The 24253-nt window shown below is 46.0% G+C and overlaps 1 protein-coding gene across 1 annotated transcript; it reads right to left on the bottom strand.

Moving 5' to 3' along the window:
* Positions 1–2077: 2077 nt before the first annotated feature.
* LOC120107277 (GPI ethanolamine phosphate transferase 3-like) lies at positions 2078–5278 on the bottom strand. The gene is made up of 6 exons (XM_039120489.1): positions 5238–5278; positions 4666–4707; positions 4192–4357; positions 3499–3582; positions 2826–2961; positions 2078–2751 (listed from the first exon to the last, which is right to left on the bottom strand). The coding sequence occupies exons 1-5, from the start codon at positions 5276–5278 to the stop codon at positions 2866–2868; spliced, it is 429 nt and encodes a 142-aa protein (XP_038976417.1). The 3' UTR covers positions 2078–2751; positions 2826–2865.
* Positions 5279–24253: the final 18975 nt, after the last annotated feature.

Raw genomic sequence — 24253 nt, 5'->3', positions numbered from 1 at the left:
GGATTTGTGTGTTGCTTTGGACTCAATTTTCAAGCATAGAGGGATGGGTAGAGGTTGAATGGTGAGCTTAGAGCGAGGTCCAAGACTTTATTGGGCCTATCCAACGTTTATAATCTATTTGAAATCCTCCTTGATGGTAGTTTTGTAGAACTATTTAGACCTCATAAAAATTTTGTGCAGTGGTTATGTCAATTAAATTGTACTTTTACCTAGATATTTAACTGTGCATATAGTGGGAATGTACAGTCAATTAAATTTGAAAAAAATCAGTGTTCGAAATGCTACCCTACATGTTTGATTGGATTATTATTAGTTTGATTATGTTTATTTCTTTGACAGGTTATCGTCTTGCATGCTCATGAGGCTCAGTCCTCCGTGATGTATGCAGCGGGTTGCCTCGTCACTCGGCATGTAATTTTAGGTTGAGCATGATCAAACAATATGCCCAATTTCTTCTTTCTGCAAAAACTTCGCGCTCTTATCATTCAAACCCCTAATCTCGCTTGCCAATTTTTGGTTACTAACCAGCTCGTTCACTCTACCCTACTTAATATGATCTTTAAAAAACTGGTCTTGAAAAGATCTTGATGACAAGTAGGGGTGCAAATGAGCCGGATAGATCATAGTGACCCTGACCCAACCAGATTTTTTGTCGGGTTCTAATTTTGGATCTAGACCCGACCCGATAGAAAATCGAGTCGAGTCGAGTCGAATCCACCGCTATAATTTTTACCCAACGAGTCATTGGGTCGATTGGTCCATATATAACCCAAACCCGACCCAAAAATTCAGATCCGATTCGGATCCGATCCGAATCAACCCATCCATGCTTTAGAACTTGTGTTTATACCGCGCGGGCTGCAGCTCGCAGCCCCAAACAATTTTACAGAATCGGATCGTGTCAAGTCGGGTCGTAGGATTGAAAACTCAAAAGTATCCAATTTCAATTGGGTCAGATCGGGTCGGGTCTGAATTCAATAAACCAGACCCAGCTCGGAAAATAGAATAGATCCAATTTAGAACCAGACCCGGCCCGGCCCCATGGTACTCCAAAATGGGTTGGGTCGCATCTAAGCGGATCGGGTCGGATCAAGGCACAGGTCAACCCAACCCATTTGCAGCCTTAGTAACAAATCTTCTGATTAAGTACATGATGCTGCCTGTAGCTATGATCTTATGGCCCCCGTGGTGCAACCTCAAAACCCCTCTCCTCTCTGACGAGGACGATACTAGCAAAGGGATACCAGTATTTTTATCACCAGAAAAAAGCAAGGCGAGGCACCGGAATTCCTCTAATTAATTTGGACTTTGGTTTTGCTTCTATCTCCAGTCAAGCTCTACAAAGTACAAACTATCAAATGATTATTGGACTGTGTACAAATGTCTTTTGGCAAGACAAATTTATTATGCCTGTAATACCCGGCCCTTTTAGTGGCCTGATGATTTGACCGGCCCAATTGAAAAAAGTTTAGCCTAAAAGAGAGAAAAAAATAAACCCGCACCGCACATACTTGGCAAGTGCAGCAAGAGATGGAAGAAACTCCCAATTGAAGAACTCGTAATGCAAGTAGAACTATGAATAGAAACATCAAGTCTGGAATTCTCTTAAGAGTATAGATCTTGAGATGCTTCAAAAGCTAAGGGTGGAATCAAGCTAGATAGGTTAGATTTGAGTCAAAGACCCTTTAATTTATATCCAACTCATTTGCAATTGCACAAAAGTAATAAACCTATACCCAACCCATTTATTTTTATAGAGACTGAAAGCTTTAGGGTTCACTCATCAATTACATAGCTTAGTAAATGAAAACAAAGTACTCAAATAAGGGAATCTTGGATTACACATCCAAATGAAGTGAAAAAAAATATAAGGAGAAGAGATTTAAGCGGAGAAAAAAATATGATAAATCTTATATATGTCTCCTCAACTTTTCTCTCCTTTATATTTAGTCATTATTCTAACTGCTAATTATGCAACCTTATTCTACCAGAAATTATCATACACTGGATGTTATTCCACCAGAAATTTTGCAAGCTTAGAGCAGCCAAAACAGACCAATCCATTTGGAAGGATGTACAGGCAGTTTCGATCATCTTTCTATACTGACGGAGGCATAGCCTGAAACATGTATATGCAGAGTATAGACAAAAGTCAAAAAAGGGAAAAAAAAGGAAAATGAGGATCCTGATGAAGTTTTGGCCTAGATTCAAATGATTTTGTCTAGCCGTATCTTTGTTACAGAGTTGAACATAATGACAAGTGAGGGTGATGAGAAAGAGATTTCCATGGCAACGACAAGCTTACCATCGATTGCTGTAAAAGAACTCCAAAAAAATTGTTTCCTCGATGGAAAATTTAAGAAAGCCTCGGTGCTAATGACAACACTTGAGCTCAGGTCCGCTGTTTGAGAAGGAGCAATCCACCCAACCATCTAATGCTTCGTATGACAATTTGAAAACAAATATTCAAGAACAAATCAACAAAATGTAAGACGCTTCAACAAAGCTTGGAATAGACTCAAAACAGTAATTCAACTTTCTGGAGACTTCATGGTGAATATGCACTTTGTATTTATCAGAAAATAATGATCCATTTAGAAACTTGTCAAAGAAGATGCCTGCATTCATTCCAAGTCTATGGATGTCAGCTGGATTTGATTTTTCCGATCAACCATGATAACCTTAAATTTTCAGTAAATGCATTTCGCTATCAGCGACAACCACTATCACCAGAATTTGAATGAATAGCTCCTGAAAAGAATTTGTTTAAAATGATCACCAGCCAAAATTTTCTGAAAAGAGTATCAACAAGAAAAATGCTGCACCTGACTTTTGGCAGCTTTCTTGACACAGGTTACTGCCTTGTCAATAATAGTAGAGAGATGCCAAGCAAATTACGACATCTGTTAGAAGAAGGCCCATCGCTTCGAAAACATATTTTGGCGCAAATAATCCCCATACCTGTAAGATAAAAATGAAATACAAGATATGTAAGTGCGACTACAAGATACAAAAAATCAACAGCGCCTGAAAAATTAGGTTGCAAGCAGGCAACCTGACTTAATCTGAAAATTGTCTGATTGGATCTGATCTGACTTAAAACATTCAAAACCATTTGGTTCCCTCCACTTGAAGGTGAGACTGATTAAACGATCAGGTTGGACATTGGTCACATGAATTGCAGGTATAAATGAGTTCCCTTCAATCTATTCCTCTTAGTGGAAAGCCAAACTAGTAATTCTTAGAAGTTGCAATTCAACCTGTGTTAATCACCTGATCATTTGTTGCATTAGTGTTGTTAACCTCATAATGTACCTATTAATATTTTTCCAAAAATCTTTGAATGTCTGAACTTCCCATGCAACTCTATGAAATTTCCAACTATGAAATTGGTGTCCCAAAGCACATCTATCAAATTATGGATCCTAAAATCTTGCTGTGGTGATCCATAAAACCTAGTAATGCAGAGAAAGATGGGAACTTGGAAAACAAACTTACCATCAAATGTCGTCTGTGAATTGTAACACATATAATCGCGAACATAGTTGTCACTGATGTTATAAGCCCATAAATTAAGAATACCTGAAATGACAGAATTAAAAAACATGGAAACAAAACATCATATCAACTCATATAATTTACAAGAATGAGCAATTGAGGGAGAGTTATTTTACTACTTATACAGTGTACTTTTTATTGACAATTTGAACTGAAATTGAATTAATTCCATTTATTTTGAAAAAAAAGCACCTGATCATCCATTATGAGTGAGGCAGAAAGATACAAAATTCTTTTGGCTGTCAGGATCTTCCAATTGATAGGAGATGATGACAACAAGAGCAAGAAATAATGTGAAGAAATCTAAGTAATTGTACTTTACAAAGCATGGCTCAGAGCTCAAGCAGATATGTGGTCATAACAGAAGGTCATTACTGTATGCCATCAACTGATAAATTAAAATATCTGCGCATTCATTAACAGCCTATGGTATACACTTCTGACAGCCAATCGTCCAGATGCTCTCTCTCTCTCTCATCCAAACCGTTAAAATGTAAAGAAGAACAGGTATTTCTTTACACATATATGACGTCAAGAATGTTTATCGAAGCAATGAGACTAAGAGAGGTGAAAATAGACAAATATCTTGAAAGAAGGCAAATTAAATAATATTCAAGATCGATAGGTCATTACCTGAGTTAATTTAACAAAAATGATACCCTTTGCCTTGTTTTCCTCAGAGTTCTGAGGATGGAGCGTGACAAGAAATGGAAGGCTAAGAATGGGAACAATGTGAGAGACACCGAAAGTATCAATTGCCAGTAGAATACCTTGGCGAATGATATTGAAATGATCAAACCTGAATAAGAAGACAGTAATGAAACTGATTATCGAAGTCGATGGACAACTTCGCATCCAGACAAAGGTGTACACTGGTTAGATGAATAAAGACATCATACACTTGAAAAAAATAAGAACAGAACTAACAGTTTGACAGTTTAACATCAAATAAATAAAAATATAGCTAACAGCAGTTAGCTCAGCTGGATGATCCCCCTCTCATGAGGGTTTGCCCTTAGGGAGGTCCAGCATTCAAACCATGATGGTGGCACATTACCATGGTATATGTTCAAGAAAAAATTTGAAAAAAAAAAGTTCCTAGCTCACCCAATAAATGCTGCGCTATACCGAAGGCCATCAAAAGTACACCTGCAAAATTTAATTCACATTACAAACATTCTTATACATGTAAAAAGAACAGCCATTTCATGCATGCATATAGCACGAAAGAATATGCATGTAAATAAGAATGAACCACAGACACATAAATTAGACACGTCTTATATATGTGCATACTACAGTGTTTATGTGAATGAACGTCATTTATCATTCGAAAGTAGTGACAAACGACCATCCACCAATAAGGAATCTAGGCGCACTTGTGTTACGTGCAAATATAGAAATAGAGAATTTTATCTATATAAAAAATAAATTTTTTTATTTTATTTGGATTCTAGAATTTATTTGGACTTCGAATTTTATTTTTTTGTGGACTCTTATTAGGGTTTTGAGGTGTCTATGTAAACACATTGCTATGTTAATTGAAAACACAGATTACATTATTGAGAATACAAGGAAGACTGAGTTGCCCTCTCCCTCTGCCTTCTCTTCTCCTCATCTTCTTCTTCTCTCTATCTCTTTTCTTCTTTTGTTGTCCATCAATTGGTATCGAAGCTAACTTCGATCCACCCTCACTACCATAGCCCCTTCGCTGCACCATCACCACAGCCCTAGCAACTCAATGCACCACCCTCCCCAGATCTGCTGCCACCACCACCACCATCCACGCCCCACCACACCAACACCAAGAAAAAAAAAATAAAAAAACACAAAACAATCCCCTATTTTCTAATCGCCACCATCCTCATCCTATTCTTCTCCATCAGACTCGCCTCACCCTCACCACCATCACGAGCTCATCCACAGCAGATCTCCGAAAAATATCTACTAAACACCATCCTCTTCCATATCGTCTCCACTCTCGAGCATTGTCAACCTTTATCTACACCCTCGACCTCCAAGGGCCATCAAGAGGTCATGCCCCCTTCCCCATTACCGTCCAGTCCCTGATCGCCACCCCAACCTTCCTTCTGCCTCTTGCCGCTCTCCCTCTCCGATCTCTCACCATCTCTCCTCTCTGCCATTCGAGCCCTCGCTCACTGTCGATGCCCTTTCCCAACTCCTTCCACCGCCTCACAGAACCCCACAAAACCCTCATTGGACCCTCTTGCACTCCATCCATCCTCGATCAATTGCCAACACTCCAATCTCCAACACACGCACTCTCCAACTATGAAACAGAGAGAGAGAGGAGAGGGAGGAAGAGAGGAGGCCGGCGCTCAGGCAGGAGGTGGAGGCCACAGTCGGGTTCCTGTTTTATTAGAAACAAGGTCGGCCGCTAATAAATTTGGAATTTTTTAAGTGAAGTCGGCAAATCGTTTGCCGACTATACTTAAATATCACAAAAATAAAAAATATTATTTAAGAAAAATTAAGTGAAGTCGATAATGAGTTTGCCGACTTCAACTTAATTCAAAAATAAAAAGGGCCCCTGAGGACCGAAGGCGAGAGCCCCGCCTCTGCATCTCCCCGGCCTCCACCTCCTTTGCGCGCAGGCTCCCCGGCCTCCGTCGATCGCCCTAGGCCGACCTCTCTTCTTTCCTCTCTCTCTCCCTCCTCCACTCTCTCTCTCTTTTCCTCTTTTTCCGTTCCTTCAACCCCTCCGACGACGGTGTTCGGTTTGGTTGCCGAAACCATCCGGTCCGCGCCGGTACGGCTCAAAACACCCCGAATTGGGATGTTCGGGATGGTTCGCCGACCATGTCTCCAACTCTCAAACCTCCACAAATCGTTCTCACCCTCATCATCACTAGATTGGCCTCACACATGGCCCAACACTAGGGCTTCAGATTTGAGGCCTCGCAAGGAAGCCCTGTAGATCCAAATCTAATCCAAGATCACTACCTTTCCATTTTTTTATCCCCTCCAGTCATATACTGTCACGTCAGCAACTTCAGCTCAGTTTGCCATTCACAACACCAAATAGTATCCAGTCAACATTGCCACGCATCAGCATCCTCCTTGCCACATCAGCGGCAGCGCTCTTACAGCACCTGCTCACATTTAAGCACACATCAGCATCTGCAAAATTTCTCAAACATCTTCATCCATAACATTTCAATGCATTGATTCATTTTTGGTATCTATTTCTGCAGATTCTACCTCTGCAATGAGTTTCTTTTTGTGTTAGAAGGTGAAATAGTGGTTTAATGTGTTCTTTTTGAGATAAGATTTTTCCATTGGAAGCTTGATTGATATATTATTTGATTGGCTCATTGGTAAGTTGCTTTAGTTCCAAGTTTAACCTTATTCTTGTTCTTCAAAAAAAAAAAAAAAAACTAGATTCTAGTTTGTTTGCACCTAACCTTTATTTGCATCTAGCCTTCTTATTTGCTGCATCTAGTCTAATTTCTGTACTTTGGCATATCATTTGCATTAAAGTTACTAGTCTTGCTTATGTGTATTGTAGTTGTTTAGGATTCATATTATTGCAATTTTAAGTCTACATCTGCATACTTTCATTGTCCCTATACTTGATCGTATCACACTATAACCCAGAATATTGTCATGGTTCACATATATCCAAAATGCTTGCCAAAATATTCCTTCAAGAAATTGCATGCCCGAGCAATTAACTCATTCCCCATCATTAGAAAACTTGGACTTAATGAATATTTACTTGATTTACCTGATCGTATGAATATTAGTCCTATTTTCATTATGGAGGAATTATTATCATACTGAGGCACCTTTAAGCATCCTACTTTGCCATCTAGTGATCTTGCAGATACTTCAATTCCTAAGGCGCCACATTTTTCTCAGCAACCAAATGAGACTAAAATGAGATTGTTACTTCTTTTAATGATGGTTTCCATTGTTATCTTATCCAATGGAAAGGTCACCCTTCATCTAATGCTTTTTGGATAACAAAGATGAGTTCACACCTTAGGTTCTAAGCTTCTAAAGTGGTACTTACAATTAGACTCTCTAGAGCCAAGTTCTTTCCAACTAGGAGAGTATGGACCATCCACTAATAAAAAATCTGGGCGCACTTATGTTTGGCGCAAATATAGAATTTAGAAAATTTTATTTTATTTGAAAATTAGGAAATTTTATTTTTGGGGGGGTCATAAGTTTTATTTTAACGTGGGAATTTTATTTTTGTACGGACTTTTATTAGGGTTTTGAGTTGTCCATATAAATCCATTGCTATTGAATTGAGAACACAAAGATTGCATCATTAAGAATACAAAGAACATTGAGTTGCCCACTCCCTCTGCCTTCTTCTCCTCCTCTTCTTCTTTTCCCTTTTCTTCTTCTTCTTCTTCTTCTTCTTCTTCTTCTTCTCTCTATCTCTTTCTTCTTCTGTATTTGACCCCACCAAACCTAATGGTCGATCACCATCAGTCATCAACACATAAGGACATGTTCATGATGCAACATATCTCTTCTTGAAAAATTGCCCCTCTATATTTTCATATGTAGGCTCAATTCTCAGCACATGGACAACATATCATACTAGAATATACACATGCATACAGTAGTTATACATTATGCACGTAGGTATTAATCCATGCAGGATGACCAAAGCAATTCCTCGCATTTCATTCTAGGCTTCTAGCAAATGTTTGAAAAATGAGAGTATTCTGACTTTTAACTGATGCATGTGTCAATGGTTGCATATCTATTGAATGCATTAGCCCACTTGTAGAAAACCCATTCCATATGTATTAAACAGAAAACAATGCAATACGTGGAGCATGAACTCAGGTGTCAGTCTTCAAAGATGAACATAACACCATTTAACATAGATTTATCAGTCATGTATACAATGCAAAGGCGCCATCAACTTTGCAGCGCATTTGTTGCACAACAACAACAATGAGTAGTAATGTCTTCAGGAAAAAGTCATTCTTTCAACAATCATGTAAGACACCAATAACTCTGATTATGAGTTACTGTGTACATCTCAGCATGTGCCTAAACACTGGAAGAGAGAAGAGAGCACAACAATTTCAGGCATAAATCATCTATGATGCACTAAAAAGACCGCAAATAAATTAAATAATATTTCAGTCCTTTAAACAACTTAACTAAGCATTGAAAGCAAATGCTGAAGAAAATAAATTGAATGGCTGAACATCAATAAAAGCTTACAATCACAAAAGTAAGACAGATCTGATTTAATTTTATCAGAAATGTATGATATACCCAAAATCATCCAAATGGAAAGTACCTTACCAATGACCAGTAAAAAAAATAGACAGACTGCTAGGAGTCCATTGTTACATGAACAGGACTAATGCAAACCTCCCAAATCCCACTTTGATTTTATCTGTTGTTCCTCCTGCCCTTACAATAACACGTCATACAAAAACCATCCCAATATAAACAGTTATTTAAGAATTCAAGTGCTGAAAAGAACTATTATAAGCAATAAACATAAAACTTCCAAACAAATACCCTCCAATATGCAAATCAAACCAACAAATGGACCTTGCCTTCCAAGTAGAATCAAGATGGTGGGCTCCATGAAGAAAGCATAGAAACAGTTGAAATGGTAAACTTGCAATTGGATTTAAATCCCTACTTTCAGGCCAAGAATCCGAGAAAGCAATGATGAACTAGGAGCCCTAATCCAACAGCATAAACATTCGGGGTGTCAAATTCCTTCCAATATCTTGAATCACCGTGGACATAGCGATTAATTTGCTTTCTGACACCCAATGACTGAGATGAGCATATAGCTAAAAATGGACCCATTATAAGAAGATATTCAAGTATCCCCAACAGATATCCCTAAAGTGCACTTATATAGAAAATAGCCAATAAGATAACATAATCACTGGTAATATCCCAACAGCATCATCCAAAAGGGTGACCCTCATAGATACCGAGTATATTCAAATACTGTGCATCAAAGACGTTGAACCGACAGTCTGCTTGACATCCCAAATCCAATGCCAAATCTAATAATAATATTTATAAGAAGAAAGACAAACTCCTGCAAATTGACAGTATAATCAAACCCAGAAATGCACACATCATGAAACTCGCATATCCACAATGTACAATTCAGCAATAACATTATAGAAACTGAACACATGAAATATTTGAGTCTCACTACTACTACTAATACTCACGTCTTTTGAAAACTTCCCATTCCTGACTGAATATCGTAAGTTGAGAATACCATTGTAGCCAAAAAAAGTTTGCCACTCTCCTTCCATACTAATTTTCATAATGCAAAAAGAAAGAAATATAGAAATGAATGAACAAATTAGAATGACGAAAGCGACATCAGAGTATCAAAAGCAATTGAGAACTACATATGTAACTGTCGATAGAAACTGGCTGCACGTAATACAACCAAAAGAAAACATAAAGAGACTAAAAGGATAGCAAAATGCCTGATACAGCATAAAATACCCACATACAATATTACCCTTCCAATAGCAAAAAGATGTATGAAAGGATACTAGCATAAAGCAGATACCAATGCCATCAAATTAAGTCAAATTCAGTCCATCTGAGCGAGCAAGCTTGGCAACATTCTTAAAAAATAGAATATGCATCGATTTGCAACTGAAGAACGGATGCTGAACTATCTTGAGTTTCATTAGAGATGCCATTTTCAATAAGCAAGTGGACTTTTGTATTGACACTTGTCTGTTGTGCATATAATTCTGCTACATGTGCAAGTCTTCTGAAGGTAATCCAATAACTGATGTTGCAGCATAGAGATCAATGATCTTTCACCTGCAAGATAAAAAGACCATAATAATATGCAAACAACCATGCAAAATAAGGATGATACGATAAAAATGTCAACAATTTAGAGTAGCTCAAGCTAAATCGAATAATCTTGTTGAATGAAATCAAGATGATCCTTCAATGAGGATAGAAATGCTGACGTCAGTTCATGATATACTGTACATAATATATATGTTTTAGATTTAATGCGCATTGCTGAATATTATTCATTGATGTACCACAGATGAGCAACTACCACAGCCCCAATGGAGATACAAATGCATGACATACCACCAGATAAGTAATTTAGTATTAAAGCAACTTTAATTGAATCCTAATGGCCATAGAAACATCACCAAACTAATAATAATAGCAACTAAAGAAAATTGTGCATTTAGCTGTGCCATTTAACAAAAAATTGCAAGCGTTTCATGAGTTAATTAGATTGACATGAGAAATATAGAATGTGGCATGTCGCAAGAGATCATAACAGCATAGAAAAGAGTTACTTGCGCAATTCCAAAAATGGGAGCTTCTTTTCTTTGTAGATGCCAGAATCCCAATCATCCTAGGTTTCATAAAAGACTCCAAAATCAGTTTTTTTTTTTTTTGATACAACGGCAGTTCACACCCTACGGTCTGGACATGACCAAGAAAATCAGAAAACAACAAGGCAGAAAAAGAAACCGGCAATCTGTCACCCCCCAACCACACAAAACCACCAGAGTGGTGGGCTACATAGGAGGCAACCCAATCAGCTGCTCCATTCGCTTCTCTGTAGTATTGTGGCCTGATGGGCAACACACACCTGCAGCAGTCTGTGAATACGAGGAGCATGGTCTACCCTCCCCGCACGCCCCCAACCCCGGATCCAGTCGATCATCGTAGCCAAGTCCCCTCGAAATAAGCCGATCTGCACCCAAGTCCGATGGGCAAAGGAATGCCCTCCCAGGCCGCTCTGAGCTCAGCACACACCACCGAGGCATCGAAAATCCGCTGACCTCCTGCCGCCACTAGTCTGGACTCATGATCTCTGATGACAAAAGCTGCACTCCACATCTCCCATCGTCCGCCACACTGCCATCAAAATTCACTTTCAGGAAGTCAGGGGTGGGGCACCCAAGATACGCACACAAACCGGCGCTACAAGAGCAGAAGGGCCCCAGATGTCCCTGGCCAGGCCAGAGGTGAAATCTCAGCAGCACTGGTGAACTCTGAAGCATGCAATAAAGCTCTGACTGCCACCACTCTCGGGAGCGTACTGCTATCAAAACTCGGGCGTTCTTGTTCAACCACACGTGGTAGGCTAGGTAGGCCGCCCAAGAGCCTCTCTCCTCCAGTCCGGGACCAGATGTCGACTCCTCCAAAAAGAGCAGGAATCCCCAATGGACGACACTCTTGCCCCCTGGATCAAAACTGAACCCCTGTACTCCTCCATACCCGCACTGGCCCGTGGACACTCAATCAAGCACATGGTATATGGTCTCCACCTCCGACAAGCTCCGCATGCTGAGGAAACCCTCACCCCCCCGCCGCACCCAGACGCTCCTCGTGGGTAGCAGCCCCAGGCTACCTTCCACAGAAAAAGTGTGACGCAAGGATGAACCCGTAGCCTCCAGATCCAACCTCCCTCCAACTGCCGAGCCGCCGATCCCCCACTCATCCTCAGTATATCTGAACCACTACTATCGTCTAACCAGTCAGTCTCCATACCCTCCTATCCTCCACCTCCTCCACTGGGATCAGCATAGAAAGGACTCGTCCGAAGCTGCTCACCAAAGACTCTCCTGACAAGATCCACATGCCATCTCCGCTCCCCCTCGAGCAAACAAGTCACTGACTGTGCGACCCTCTAACCATCCATGGTCAATCCGGGGTGGGCCAGCCCCGCAATGTATCCTCCGCCAGCCACCTATCCTCCAAGTGCTGCTAGTCCGCCCGTCCCCCAACCTCCCATCTAATCGCCAGAGCACCCCCGGGGCACGAGCACAAATCTCCCTCCAGATAAATGACGAAGCTCGACCCACACGAAATACATCCGAGGTGACTGGGTCCCCATACTTCGCCCGCAGTAATGGAGACCCAGAGGCTCCACGGTCTCCAGAACTATACTTGACTGCCAACCTGGTGGCCAATAACTCATTGCGCTGTAGTAGAGAATGGATCCCAGGCCCCCCTGACTAATCGCTGACACACAGCCTCCCAGGCCAGAAGGGTGGACGCCCCCTCTGTCCCGACACCTCCCCCAGATAAAACTCCTGAACATCCTCTCCAAATCACGAAGTACAGCAATAGGTACCAGTGTGTTAGTCATTTAAGTAAACTGGGATAGAACTCAACACTGACCTCACAAGGGTGACCCTGCCCATCATCGACAAGGCGCTAGTCTGCCAACTCTCCAACCTACGCCTAATGCTCGCCTCCATAGATGTGCACTCTCCCCTCCACAGTCGCCTCCCCGTAATCGGAACCTCGAGGTATCTAAGCATACCCTCCTGCTCACCAATCCCCAGACTGCTCAGAATGGAGGCCTTCGCCCTCTGGTCAACCTTCGGGCTAAAGCAAATGGTCAACTTCGTCAGATTAACCAGCTGACCTGACGCACCATAGTAGGCACTCTAGGATCCTCCTGATGGACTGTGCTGATCTCTCGCACGTGCCAGAAGTAAACAATCATCCGCAAAGAGCAGATGTGAAATATAGGTCGCTCCTGTCGCTGGTCTGTAGGCCTCTACCTCCTGAGTCAAAGTTGCCCAGTCGAAGTGCCCGCGACATAGAGTCTGAACAAATGATGAACAATAGTGGAAAAAGGGGACAACCCTGCCTCAGACCCACCGAAGACTCGAAAAAGCTCGACAAGGAACCATTAATTATGAGGGCAAAGGATGGGAACAAAATACAACCCTGAATCCACTTGATCCACTGAGGGTGAAAGCCCAAGCAACTCCAAGGACTATCTCCACAAAATCCCATCTCATGTTGTCGTAAGCCCGCTCCACTATCTAGTTTGACCCCCATCAGACTCCTACACCGAGGTGCCCCTTGCAGTTTTGTCATGAATTCGTGAGCAATGAGGACATTATCAGAAATAGACCGTCTCTCTCTCTCTGAACCAATACCTTCGCCACCACCTTATACAATGTAGTGCATAGACTGACGGTCGGTAATGGCTCGGCTCCACTGGGTCTAGTCTCTTCGGGATCATGTGATGAAGGTTCGCCTCCACTCCTCAGGCATCGACGCAGATGCAAAGAACTGCTGAACCGCCGCAAGCACCTCCTGTCTGACAATGTGCCAATACCTTCCGAAAAAAAGTAGAAAAAAGCCATCTGGCCCCGGAGCTTTATCCTCACCCAAGGACCGAGAGCTTCCCGAATCTCTATATTCGACACAGGTCTAATCAAGGCCTCATTCTCATCCCTAGATACCTGCTCCTCAGGGGCCGGCCCCCATGAACTACCACTCGTGCTCCCCGACTCGGTCCATCTGGCACGGAAGAACTGCTCCAAAACCCTCACAACATCCATGTCCTCTAACACTTGTCCACTACCCCTCCGTATCCTGCGGATTATGTACTGCTGTCTCCTAATGATGGTCGATTGGTGGAAAAACTTCGTGTTCCGATCACCCTCTCTGATCCACTGAACTCTCGACTTCTGCCTCCAGAACACCTCCTGCTGACTCAGAAGAGAATGATGCATAGCCAGAAGCCCTCTGAGCTCACCCTAGTCACCCTCTGCTAATCCCCCCTCACTATCCTCTAGGGCCTGTAGTCTGGTGATGGATGCTTCGACTTCCTCTACTTTCCTGACAAGATCCCCCACCTCCTCTTTGTTCCACCTGATCAGTCGGCATCCGGTCAACTCCAACTTTCGTGTCACCCTGTACATCACATTCCCCCGAACTGGCGAGCGCCATGCTTCTCTCACCACATCCCACGACCGCGGGTAGGACAACCAAACCTTCTCAAACGAAATGGACTATCAGACTGAAAGGAGTGCGAGGTACTCACCAGAACAGGGCTATGGTCTGAGGCAATCCTGGGCAAATGTCGTACCCAATAATCTGGAAACCGCCGAATCCACCCAGTCGAGGCGAAGACACGATCGATCCGCTCCCAGACACGTGCCCGCCCCAATTGGTTGTTGCACCAGGTAAACCTCGGACCGGTGAAGCCAAGGTCAGCAAGCCTATTGGACAGAAGGAAATCCTGAAATTCCCTAACCTCAATTTTGTTGGTGAAGGGCAATTCACCATGCTTCTCCTCCGGACCATCGATACAGTTTGAAATCCCCCGCAATCAATACCGGATGCCCCAATTGAAGAAGTGAGGTGGCTTCCTCCCATAACACCCTCCTCTCCCTGTACTCTGTGCTCGCATAGACAGCTAATAGCACCCATGGAGCCCCACAATTCTCTGTAATCACTAAAGCCACCTGCTGGCTACACTTGTGAACACATCGATGATGCACGACCCCAACCTCCACATGACCATAATGCCTCCGGACATACCCTGCGACTCTACCGCATATGTCCCCCACGATATCGGAATACCTCGCCTAGCTCGCTCCAGACCGGCACCCGACAACTCGTCTCAAGTAGAATACAAATATCAGGGTCATGAAGGCTAACTAGCCTTCGAAAAGCCGGCCTAAAGGACGGTTTTCCCGTCCCCCGGCAATTCCAAAGTAGAACTTTCATTGAGAAGGTGGAGGGGCTGCCGACCGGGTCATAGTCTCTTGTGACCCGCCTTCAACAGTTGGATTCACTTCCTTCCCATTCCCCTATGGTGCCATGATCTCCTTCATTTGAATCACTACCTTATCATGTGCCGACCCATTAGAGCTCACAAGAGCACCATTCTCCCCACTATGCCCAGCATCCCGTGCCACAACAGGAGCCTGAGGGCGTGCCGGTCCACTGAACACCGAAGACCCCTCAGAGCGTGCCGGTCCACCCCATGTCAGAGCCCCCAACCGTTCCGATTGCGCCTCCCAGTCCATAGAATCGTGGATAGCTTCCTGTTTCCCCTGCGCCCCGGACGACGGTTGACACCCAGGATTCCGGCTATCAACCAACTTCTCGCTACCCCCCTCTGCCGTACCTGGACCATAGGCAACCGCAGATACCTCCGGAGCACCGCCAAGCCAATTCGCCGCGGCCGTCGATGAGCCTGAGACGGTCGACCCATCGCAGGTGATCCATCCCCACCGAAACTCGCTGGCGTTCTCCATCACCCGCTCCGCCTCGTCCGCCTGCTCCCTGGGTACGTGCACCCTCCATGATGGCCGGCAACAGGCTCCGACTCCGGAAGCAGCGCCAGTCACCGTGTATCGCCGGGACCCTCCCTACAGGCGGGCGAGCAACCAGCGGCTCCCCCTTCCGGTGCCTCGTTGGACTCCTAGCTCGTTTCAGCGGGCCGGGTCCACCAAGCTCAGTCGCCTGGGTCGGGTCCACCGATCGCTCTTGGGCCTGGGCCGGGCTCCCAATAGACGGCCCAGCAACATCTGGCGCAACACTGGCTGGGCCTGGGCCGCTGGCCCGGGTTGGGGCCCTCGGTGGACTTGGGCCTCGCTTTGACACCCCGGCCTTGGGGGCCCACTGGCCGATTCTGACTCGGGGCCAACCCGCCCGACTGACTCGTCTTCGTCTCCGCATGTAGCCCGGAGCTGCCCTCCCCTCCCTTCTTCGCTGGCGAGATACGCCGGGCAATCTTCTTGGGCTTCTGCCAACCCCCAGTGTCCGGAGAAGACGCAGGCGATCTCGGATCGGCGGCACCTAGGATTGGCTCCGCTTCCTTCTAACTCGCCTCTTGGGTTGACTCGGAAGCAGGCTCAGACACCGTCTTCCTCCCCGCACCCCCTTTGAAAGCTCCACCCCTCTGCCACCGAGCCCGGGACGCGAGCATCCAGGGGCCTTCGCCCCGCGCCCCAACTGCTGGCTCCACGAAAGAGCCCCCCTCCGTACGCTTGTCTCCCTGGTCAGTCATCGTTGTAGCCGCCTGGCCCTTCTCCCGGTGAAGCTGGCAATCGCCGTCTTGATGCCCCATGCGAGCGCACCGAAAGCATAGCCCCTGCCAGAACTTCTGCTTCCCTCCGAAGACAAAAGCACCAGGTACCAAGGGGAGGAAGGCATTGATCTCCACCTTCGCCCGGGCATAGCCTGTAATGTCCGGGCCCAATACTGTAGGGCCCAGTTGAATAGTATTGGGCCAGGGAGGGGTTAGCTGGCCCAAGATGGCCATAATCTCCCGCCAGAGGGCTGAAAAGACAAGACCACCAGATGGCTAACGGAGAAACCCCCACCGGCATGCAAAATAGGAGCCCGCCACCTCCTCCCCCTCGGGCAACGGAGCTGTGAGCTGGCCTGAGGAGGAGGGGCAGCTGGTGGCTCCCGGAGCAGTGAGGAAGGAGAGAACGCCACCTCTCCTGTGGGGTCAAGTCATAAGCCCTATATTTAAAACCCCTAAGACTTGCTAACCCCGAATGGAATGTACCCTCCCTAAACCTCTAACCCTCTGGATCTACTGAACCAAGAGAGCCAAGCCTTGGAGCTGGAGGCGGAAGGGACCCTGCAGCCCCAGGGGAGGAAGGAGGGACTGTGAACCGAGGTGATCCCCCACAGCTTCAACCGACCACAAAAGGTAAGGCTCTGTAAATAGATCTCTGGGCAAGGACAGGGTGGAGGTACCCCTCTGTGGGGTATTCTCCCCTCTGTTCACTGATGAAACAGAGGGGAGGAGACCGGCACAGTGAGGAGACCGGCACGGGAGAGAGAGACAGGAGGAGGACTGCAGGCCGGACCTACAGGCCGCGGGCCGGCCTGAGAACGGCCCGAACCCGAGCCCAACGCCACCCGGGCCGAGCCCAACCGGACTCGGCCTGCGGATGACCGACCCCGGCTAGGGCCGCCCTCGGGCAGAGGGGCAGCCAAGGGATCGCCGGGTCTGGCCGTACCGGCGACCGGCGCGGCCCCGAGGCCACCAGCCTCCTCCGAGCCCCCCCCCCCCCCGCCTCTTCGCCGGCGAAGAGGTGGCGGCGCGGCTCCCACACACACACAAAAAAAAAAAGAGAGAGGGAACAGGGACTCATCGGTTTATTGTCACGTGCGGCGGCCACCGGCTTCGGCTGCGAGCGTCGCCGGCACGAGCCTCGGCCGCAGGCCGGCCGGGGATGCGGGCGTCGAGCGTCGGCCGCGAGCGCGGTTGAGGGCGTCGCGGGCTTCGGTCGTGGGTGACGGCCGCGAGAGCCGGTCGCGGGAGCCGGCCGTCCGTGGCTCAACCCCTTTCGAGCTCACCCTCCTCTCTTCGCGGCGGAAGGAAGAGAGGAGTCGGGAGAAGCTTTGGGAAGGAGAAGAAAAGAAGAAAAAGAAAAGAGAAAGAAAGGAGAAGAAAAGAAGGAAAAAAAAAAGAAAAAAGAAAAGAAAAAAAAAATGAAATGGGTTAGCCAAATTTGGCTAACCCAAGCCCAATTAGACTAGGCTAAGTCTAAAAATCAAGCCCCAAAGGCTCTAAATTGGGTAAATTGGACTTGGGCTAGATCCTTGGATGGGATCCAAGCAAGTAAGTTCATAGTATGATGAACTAAGAAATTTTATAATAAATAAATGGAGAATAATGTGATCCCTATGGTGTTGTTTTAGGTGATTAAGGATTTGTCACCTGGACTTGAAAAATTTGGAAAGCGAATTGAGGTAAGTAATCTGTCTTAATCCTATCGTAGATCTTGTATTACGTTTTATAAGATGAACCAGTGTTTTTCATATAATTTGAATTGTATGCATGATTAGTGAAGAATGTAAGTAACCTGTCCTAATCCTGTTGTGGATCATGTCATGTTATTAATGTTTTCCTAAGCATTTATTTTAAGTATATATGTTTCATGCATGATATGTTACAATGCATAAGTAACTTGCATGATCCCAGAAGCTATGGCTATGTATGCAACATGATGATACTGATATTTTAATCATGCATGTAAGTTTATAAAGTCTTAGCTAGCCCAGAGGCACTATAATGGGCTCAAAGATGCTACTGAGAATGACTGAGCTGCCATTGGCTGAATAGTAACTGAGCTGCCCCGCCAGTGGCTGAATAGTAACTGAGCTGCCCCGCCAGTGGCTGAATAGTAACTGAGCCTACCCCGCCAGTGGCTGAGTTGGAATTGGGCCTGCCCCGCCAGTGGCTGAATAGTAACTGAGCGTGCCCCGCCAGTGGCTGAATAGTAACTGAGCCTGCCCCGCCAGTGGCTGAATAGTAACTGAGCTGGCCCCGCCAGTGGTCGAGTCTGACTTCGCAGTAGCATCCGAGAGAATGGACCACGGCATGCCGGGGGCACGGTTTTATATGCATATATTATGAAAATTTTGTGATTTGCACTACTACCTTGTTTAAATTGCATACATATTATACCATGATGATTATTAGATAAACATGCATGTCAGCTTCTCAAACCCTGATTTACATGTTTAGCCTACTGGTTGATCCGGTAGGATTATGCAGGATTACTTACTGAGCCGTGTAGCTCACATCTGTTTATGCTTCGTTTTCTTTCAGATCCTCATCAGTGATCGCCACCAGATATGTTTTTTATTTTGTTACAGAGCTTCGTATTTTTGGAGAAGCTTATATACTTTTGTATATTTGAATAGCATAGAAGTTCTGTATTTTTGGTTTCAAACTTGAAGGTTGTACTGCAAAACTTTTAATATATATATAAGTTTGAATCCTTTTGGCTACCTGTTACCCCTGTATGAGGCTGCGTGCTACTGTAGGCGATAGTCGGCAATAGCACGGCCGTGTCACGGATCCGGGTCCGGGGCGTGACATCTAGTGGTATCAGAGCCAGGTTAAACAATAGGATAACCATAAAATGCCTAAGGAAAGGGGTAGTTAAGAATGCCACCGTCATAGAAAATGTTATAATATGCTAGTTTATCATAACCTCACTTTAAAAATTTTTGACTGCTAGGCGATCATTAGGAAGATATGGACGACGACCGGAGACCACCCTCCCCGGAGCCTAGTGAGCAGTCGGTTCCCCCAGATACTCCACGATCTGCAGCAGGTCAGGCAGGCCTAGCCGGAGTGTACCAGCTTATGGCACAAGTGCTGCAACAGCAGCAGATGATGCAGCTGGCCGCTATGCCACCGGCAGGCACCTGCTATGAGAGGTTTCGCCGACTAAACCCTCCGACCTTTGAGGGTGGGCCTGACCCTATGGCAGCAGAAGCATGGATCCGGGAAATAGAGAAGATGTTCCGAGCTCTTCTTTTCCCCGATGAGGTGAAGGTCCAGATGGCGACCTCTATGCTGACAGGAAACGCCGAGTTCTGGTGGACGGCCATGGAGACAGCCTATGCCGTCGACGGACTTACATGGAGGGACTTCAAGAGGTTGTTTTACAACCAATATTTTCCGAATTCAGTCAACCAGTCTAAGCAGAATGAATTCTTGGCGCTGACCCAGACCGACCGGATGTCTGTTCTGGAGTATGCCAATAAATTCAACGAGCTGGGACGATTTTGCCCCCAGTTCATGGAGGAGGAGAGAAGTAAGGTAAACCGGTTTGAACAGGGATTGAGGTACGGGATTCGATCCCGAATATCCTCCCATCTGTTCTCAAGCTACAAGGATGTACTGGACCGAGCCTTGAAGGTTGAGGCTGACCTGATACGGTCCGGGAGGGAGAGAGAAGACATGAAGAGGACCCGATCGTCGGGAGCTCAGAGTAGTGGGTCTGGAGGCAGCAAGGGATCTGTGCCCAAGAAGAGACAGAGCAGAGGCTGCCCCACCTGTGGCGGAAACCACAAGGGTACCTGCATGAAGAAGACTGGAGCTTGTTATTCTTGCGGGCAGACAGGACACATCGCCCGCAACTGCCCTAGCCGAAGGAAGGACGAGCCTAGACAAACTGCACCAGAGGACCAGAGATCGAGGGGTAACCCTCGAGTTTTCGCACTGACTCGACAGGATGCCAGTGCTAGCGATCAGGTGGTGACAGGTACACTTCTGGTCAACTCGGTTCCTGCCCTCATTCTATTTGATTCTGGTTCTACGCATTCTTTCGTGTCAGTTAGCTTTTCCAGACAACTACATAGCACATCTGAGAAATTAGTGGAACCATGGCATGTTGCTACACCCCTTCAGAAAACCGTAATTGTTGACATTAAATATAGAGATTGCATAATTCAGATAGGGGAAAAAGAATTAGAGACAAATCTTTTACAGCTTGACATGCAAGACTTTGATATTATCTTGGGCATGGACTGGATGTCACAGTATCACGCCCACATTGATTGTTACCACAAGAGGGTGGTATTTCGGATACCTGGGGAACAAGAATTTTTCTTTCAGGGCGATATACCCCTTCAAGATGCTCCTACACTACACTTTATTTCTGCCTTGAAAGCTGGAAAGGCTTTGAGAAAAGGGTGTATGGCCTATCTGGCCTGTGTAGTGGATACCCAGAAAGAGACCAAACTGGAAGATATTCCAGTAGTCAGAGAATATTCGGATGTCTTCCCGGAGGAACTACCAGGATTACCCCCAGATCGAGAGATCGAATTCACTATCGACCTCGCACCAGGAGAGGGGCCAGTCTCCAAGGCTCCTTATCGGATGGCCCCTGCTGAGTTAAGGGAATTGAAGGTACAACTACAAGAACTCCTAGATAAAAAGTTCATTCAGCCCAGTGCGTCGCCATGGGGAGCTCCTGTCCTGTTTGTGAAAAAGAAAGACGGGAGTATGCGGCTATGCATCGATTACCGGGAATTGAACAAGATAACCATAAAGAACAAATATCCCCTACCCCGGATCGATGACCTGTTTGATCAGCTGCAAGGCGCCCAAGTCTTCTCCAAGATAGATTTGAGGTCGGGTTACCATCAGCTAAAGATCAAATCTGAGGATGTGCCAAAAACTGCATTTCGAACCAGGTATGGGCATTATGAATTTCTGGTTATGCCTTTTGGATTGACCAATGCCCCGGCTGCATTTATGGACTTAATGAACAGAGTCTTTAAACTATATTTGGATCAGTTCGTGATAGTTTTCATCGATGACATTTTGATATACTCAAAGAGCCGGAAGGAACATGAGGACCATTTGAGGGTGGTGCTTTAAATCCTTCGAGAGAAAAGGCTGTATGCCAAGCTGAACAAATGTGAGTTCTGGCTGGACAGTGTGGCGTTTCTCGGCCATATAATCTCCAAGGAAGGAGTGTCAGTGGACCCCAAGAAGATAGAAGCGGTGGTGGATTGGCCTCGTCCTACCAACGCCAAGGAAATAAGAAGCTTTTTGGGATTAGCCGGGTATTACCGGCGATTTGTGGAAGGGTTCTCCAAAATAGCTACCCCCTTGACCCAGTTGACTAAGAAACGGGCCAAGTTTATCTGGGACGGCAAGTGTGAGAGGAGCTTCCAGGAGCTTAAACAAAGGTTAGTTTCTGCCCCAATTTTAACATTGCCGTCCTTAACTGGAGAATTTACCATCTACAGTGATGCTTCCAAGAACGGGCTAGGCTGTGTGCTGATGCAAGATGGCAAGGTGGTAGCCTATGCCTCGAGACAGCTGAAACCCTATGAACAGAACTACCCGACACATGACCTAGAGTTGGCCGCAGTAGTGTTCGCTTTGAAACTTTGGAGACATTATTTATATGGCGAACACTGTGAAGTGTACACCGACCACAAGAGCCTAAAGTATATATTCACCCAGAAGGAATTGAATATGAGGCAAAGAAGGTGGTTGGAACTCCTGAAGGATTATGACCTGAGTATTAAGTACCACCCAGGAAAGGCCAACGTGGTGGCTGATGCCCTAAGCAGAAAGTCAGTAATGAGCTCCGCCGCATTACTCACCACTCAACCACAGATTCAGAAGGATCTCGATAAACTGCAGGTTGAGGTAGTTACCCGAACTACGAAAAGTTTGCTGGCCGCCTTGAGTATACAACCAACCTTGATCGACAGAATAAAGATTGCCCAGCAGTCTGATGAGCACATCTGCCAGCTCAAGGATGAAGTGGAGAAAGGGTTGCGACCCGAGCTCCAAATGCACCCCGATGGCACTCTAAGGTTTGGCCACCGACTGTGTGTACCGGCAAATGTTGACCTAAGAAGGGAAATCATGGAAGAGGCCCACCAATCCCGTTTCTCTATTCACCCAGGCAGTACTAAGATGTACCGGGACCTTCGGGAACATTACTGGTGGAAGGGGATGAAGAGAGAGATAGCTGAGTTTGTGGCCCGATGTTTGACCTGTCAGCTGGTAAAAGCAGAGCACCAGAGGCCGGCAGGGTTGCTAGAACCAATAGAAATTTCTGAATGGAAGTGGGAGCACATCACGATGGATTTTGTTACAGGACTTCCTAGAACAGTAAGGAAGAATGATGCGGTATGGGTGATAGTTGACCGTCTCACAAAATCGGCCCACTTTCTACCATTCAGAATTGGTACTCCCTTAGACAAGCTGGCCCAATTATACATCGACGAGATTGTACGCCTGCACGGAGTACCAGTGAGTATCATTTCTGATCGTGACCCCCGATTCGTGTCCAGATTCTGGGGAAGCTTTCAGAAGGCCATGGGTACCGGACTGAGGCTCAGTACAGCATACCACCCCCAGACTGACGGCCAGTCAGAGCGGACAATCCAAACTCTGGAAGACATGTTGAGGGCTTGCACTGTGGACCTAGGTGGAAATTGGGATAGTCATATACCACTGGTGGAATTTGCTTATAACAATAGTTACCATTCCAGTATCCAGATGGCCCCATACGAAGCTCTCTATGGGAGAAAATGCCGATCCCCCTTACACTGGGATGATGTCGGGGAGCGGAAAATGCTAGGCCCCGAATTGGTCCAGCACACCAGGGACAAGGTACTACTGATTAAGCAAAGGCTTCAGGCTGCTCAGGATAGACAGAAAAGATGGGCTGACAGAGGAAGAAGGGCTTTGGAAATTTTGGAGGGGAACTTTGTCTTCCTGAAAATTTCTCCATCGAAGGGCATTACCCGATTCGGAAGACACGGCAAGCTAAGTCCTCGCTACATCGGCCCATTCGAGATTCTTGCCAGGATAGGCAAGGTTGCCTACAAATTGGCCCTACCCCCGGAGCTATCAGGCGTACACAACGTCTTCCACATCTCCTTGTTACGGAGGTATGTTCCGGATCCCAGCCATGTGGTGCCACATGAGCCTCTGCAATTAAATGAAGATTTAACCTATGAGGAGGCTCCCCTGCGCATCATAGACAGAAAAGAGCAAATCCTCCGAAGGCGCACCATTCCCTATGTTAAAGTCCAGTGGACCAACCACACTGAAAGGGAAGCTACCTGGGAATTGGAGGAAGAGATGCGACAATGCTACCCTCAGCTCTTCAAGAACCAAGGTATGCTTAATTTCGAGGACGAAATTTATTTAAGGGGGGAAGGATGTAATGTCCGGGCCCAATACAGACCGGGCCCAATACTGTAGGGCCCAGTTGAATAGTATTGGGCCAGGGAGGGGTTAGCTGGCCCAAGATGGCCATAATCTCCCGCCAGAGGGCTGAAAAGACAAGACCACCAGATGGCTAACGGAGAAACCCCCACCGGCATGCAAAATAGGAGCCCGCCACCTCCTCCCCCTCGGGCAACGGAGCTGTGAGCTGGCCTGAGGAGGAGGGGCAGCTGGTGGCTCCCGGAGCAGTGAGAAAGGAGAGAACGCCACCTCTCCTGTGGGGTCAAGTCATAAGCCCTATATCTAAAACCCCTAAGACTTGCTAACCCCGAATGGAATGTACCCTCCCTAAACCTCTAACCCTCTGGATCTACTGAACCAAGAGAGCCAAGCCTTGGAGTTGGAGGCGGAAGGGACCCTGCAGCCCCAGGGGAGGAAGGA

The sequence above is a fragment of the Phoenix dactylifera genome, unplaced genomic scaffold, assembly GCF_009389715.1.
Source record: "Phoenix dactylifera cultivar Barhee BC4 unplaced genomic scaffold, palm_55x_up_171113_PBpolish2nd_filt_p 000813F, whole genome shotgun sequence".
Lineage (NCBI taxonomy): Eukaryota > Viridiplantae > Streptophyta > Magnoliopsida > Arecales > Arecaceae > Phoenix > Phoenix dactylifera.
The sequence above is the reverse complement of the archived record's forward strand: the minus strand, read 5'-3'. Positions and strand labels throughout refer to the sequence as shown.

Bases quoted from the DNA above. Each gene is read 5' to 3' on its own strand.
- LOC120107277 (XM_039120489.1), bottom strand. From the start codon at position 5,278: ATGGTGCAGCGAAGGGGCTATGGTAGTGAGGGTGGATCGAA. The intron at 4,708-5,237 runs GTTAGCTTCGAT...TAAATTTTGCAG, and splicing joins GGTAGTGAGGGTGGATCGAA to GTGTACTTTTGATGGCCTTC. The intron at 2,962-3,498 runs GTAAGTTTGTTT...TTTATCTTACAG, and splicing joins TTCACAGACGACATTTGATG to GTATGGGGATTATTTGCGCC.